The 3447-nt window shown below is 34.0% G+C and overlaps 1 protein-coding gene across 2 annotated transcripts in view; it reads right to left on the reverse strand.

Annotated features, from left to right (window-relative positions):
* Window positions 1–3447, reverse strand: part of LOC106873619 (pseudouridylate synthase 7 homolog) — a 28459-nt gene that overhangs the window by 12175 nt on the left and 12837 nt on the right. For both annotated transcript variants that reach the window (XM_052973185.1, XM_052973186.1), the window contains exons 7-9: window positions 3002–3116; window positions 2369–2446; window positions 1488–1553 (exon numbers count right to left, since the gene is read on the reverse strand). In XM_052973185.1, coding sequence (XP_052829145.1) covers window positions 1488–1553; window positions 2369–2446; window positions 3002–3116 — 259 coding nt within the window. The remainder of the gene's footprint in view (window positions 1–1487; window positions 1554–2368; window positions 2447–3001; window positions 3117–3447) is intronic.

Genomic DNA, 3447 nt, shown 5'->3' on the forward strand with positions numbered 1-3447 from the left:
AATGGCAATTTTATTGAATAAATTTATTCTTTAGTATTTCAAGATATTTTTATGTAATTTTGGAAAATATATCTGTTAAAATGAGAGATGTCAGTGTTATTTTCATTTTCGCGCAATTTAGACGACAATTTATTCACCGCTCCCTGTGCATATATATATATATGTATGTATATATGTAATAATTTAGAGAAAAACCACTATTAAATAATTCAATAATGAAGAATGTAATTCATACTCTCTAGAAAATAAATATATCATAAAAACCTTATTATAAAAATAAGTAAAGTACATAAAAGAATAACTAGTAAATGGTATAGACCTCTTCAGTCATGTATGACCATGGGATTGCATCTAGAAAGTTCCCTTCCAAGGCACAAATCTGGGCAAGATTGTTTATGCACACCAGCCTTCCCTCTCCATACCACCGATGTTATCCAAGGGATGGCAAAGGCCAATACAGCTTTGCACCAGTTGTCTTGCTCAAAAGAACACAACAAAACCTGGTCCTGGAATTGAACTCACTACCCCATGATTGTGAGCTTGAAACTTTAACCACTGAGCCATGCACCTTCATATATGTTAAAAACATTTCTAGGAAGAATTCTTGATACAGTCAGAATATTTGAAGAAAGATTCTGTTAAATTAAAAATTATTAGTTATGTAAAAAAATCTTAAAGAATGTTCCAAAAGATTTTATCATTTTGTTTTTTTAAGATTTTTTTAAATATAATAATCTTTCAATAAAAAAATCTTTTTTTCAGTTACATACATATATACACATGCACATGCCCATACATACATGAATATACTTAAATATATATGTGATCATATATTAAGCTAAAAACTTTAAAATAAATTGCCTTAACAATGAATCAGTTTTAATTAGCAATACCAATTAGATATGACAATTGATAATCATAATAACTCAGTCACAAAACAATGATAATAATAATAATAACAATAATAATAATAATAACAATAACAATAACAATAACAATAATAATAATAATAATAATAATAATAATAATAATCTAATTGATGTATCAATACCAGCAGATGACAACGTTTCTCGAAAAGAAATGGAAAAACTTTCAAAATACAAAGACCTGGAAATAGAGATAACTCGAATGTGGAGTCTAAAAACAGAAACAATTCCTATCATAGAAGGTGCCTTAAGTATAATAAAAAAATATTCAGACAAATACATAACAAAAACACCAGGACTTACAAATATATATAACATACAGAAAATTGCACTACTGGGTACTGCACACATTCTACGCAAAACAGTTTCAATACAGTAAACATAAGAGCACCACAGCAAACCACAGCACATACCCAAGGCGCACAGAGCTGCGCTCGGTAGTGAAGTGAAAGCACGTTATAAAAATAAAACTACTAAACAACAACAACAACAACAACAACAACAATGATGATGATGATGATGATGATGATGATGATAATAATAATAATAATGATGTCTCACCTAAAGTTACCAAGGCATATATTTTTCAAAGCCTTATTTAATTCATACAGACGTTCTCCTGTAGTTCTAGTGTAAAAAAAAAAGTTTGAAAATAGAGCATATTTTATACTTTTTTTGCATGAGAGTAGAATGAACAAATACATAAAAATAAAACACATAAATAAATAGGTAGACAGACATGTAGAGAGAGAGAGAGAGAGAGAGAGAGAGAGAGAGAGACAAACAGACAGATGTGAGCAATGGATTGTCACTTACAACACACAAACTACCACTTAAGAGGTTGAAGAATATTGGTATTCTTTTCTACTCTAGGCACAAAGCCTGAACATTTTGGGGACTGGTACTTAATTTATTGACCCTGAAAGGATGAAAGCCGAAGTCGACCTCAGCAGAATTTGAACTCAGAACGTAAAGACAGAACGTAAATACCGCTAAGCATTTCGCCCGGCGTGCTAACATTTCTGCCAGCTCAATAATAATTTCTTTATTGTCCACAAGGATTGACGGAAAGGGTGAAGAGAATGGTATGAGTCTTCTACAATTGGACAATATAGATGATTTTTACTCCAGTTGAAAATAGTCAAACCCAGTCTGGTGCCGTGTAAAAAGCACCAGTGCTGGTGGCACATAAAAAGCACTGGTGATGGTGCCATGCACAAAGCACCCAATACACTCTATAAAGTGGTTGGCATTAAGAAGGGCACCAAACTGTAGAAATCAAACCAAAACAGACAATGGAATCAGGGGCGGCCCCTGGCCTTGCCACCTCCTATCAAGCCGTCCAACCCATGCCAGGATGGAAAATGGATGCTAAATGATGATGATGATGATGATGATGATGATAAGTGATGATGAGAGAAAGTTAAGAAGCAATATGTCACCTGAATATAGTTATTAACTGAGATGTTTTGGCTCGTCTGTCTTTTGTACCTGAATATTGGAACTGTCCAGGCTTTATTCTGAAATGATAAAACATGTGAAATATACTTGATATGAATCGATATAACATAATACACTTAACAATGAAAAGCATATGCTGATGCATCTTGGTGCCAAACAGACCAACATTTGGCATCATGATGTACTAAAAATATGAGAAGTAGCATGATGGGTACTGTTCCAAAAACACAGCTAAATGCCTGCCCTGGATTTGAACCTAAATAGCTGTGGTAGATTTTAATCTACCATAGCTATTTAGACATTTATCCAAAAGGACCTTATCAGTTAGGTGTACAATGCCATTTCACTTCCATTGAAAATCAACCATCACTATCACCACCAAAACTACCATAACATGTTCACTACCAAAACAACTACTACTGTTACTACTATTACAACTGTTACTGCTATCACCACCACCAAAATTACTACTACTATTATTACTAGTTAAACAACTGCTGCCACTGCCACTGCCACTGCTGCCACCGCCACCACTAGCACTTTTCATTATCGCCACTACAATTACACACCACCACCACTACCATCTTGAAATACTAGATAACAGTGTACTTTACCTGAGTTTATTTGCAATAAAGTTGATGGCATCCATAGTGTCTTTGTTCTCCTTATAAAGTACAAACTTACAATAGTTTCCTCTCTTCTGGGGCCAAGAACCACGAGCATTACGACCTGCAAAGTAAAGGTATGATAAAAAGACCCAGAAGATATTAATTGGTTGAGAAAGAAAATACTGAAACTCACCTGTCGTCAATATATATAGGTGTAGGAGTGACTTTGTGGTAAGAAGCTTGCTTTCCAACTACATGGTTGTACGTTCAATCTCACTGCGTGACACCTTGGGCAAGCATCTTCTACTATAGCCTCAGGCCAACCAAAGGCCTTGTGGTTGGATTTGGTAGATAGAAACTGAAAGAAGCCTGTCATATATATATATATATATATATATATATATATATATGGCGTTAGGAATGGCATCCAGCTGTAGAAACTCTGCCAAATT

The sequence above is a fragment of the Octopus bimaculoides genome, chromosome 15 (assembly GCF_001194135.2).
Source record: "Octopus bimaculoides isolate UCB-OBI-ISO-001 chromosome 15, ASM119413v2, whole genome shotgun sequence".
NCBI lineage: Eukaryota > Metazoa > Mollusca > Cephalopoda > Octopoda > Octopodidae > Octopus > Octopus bimaculoides.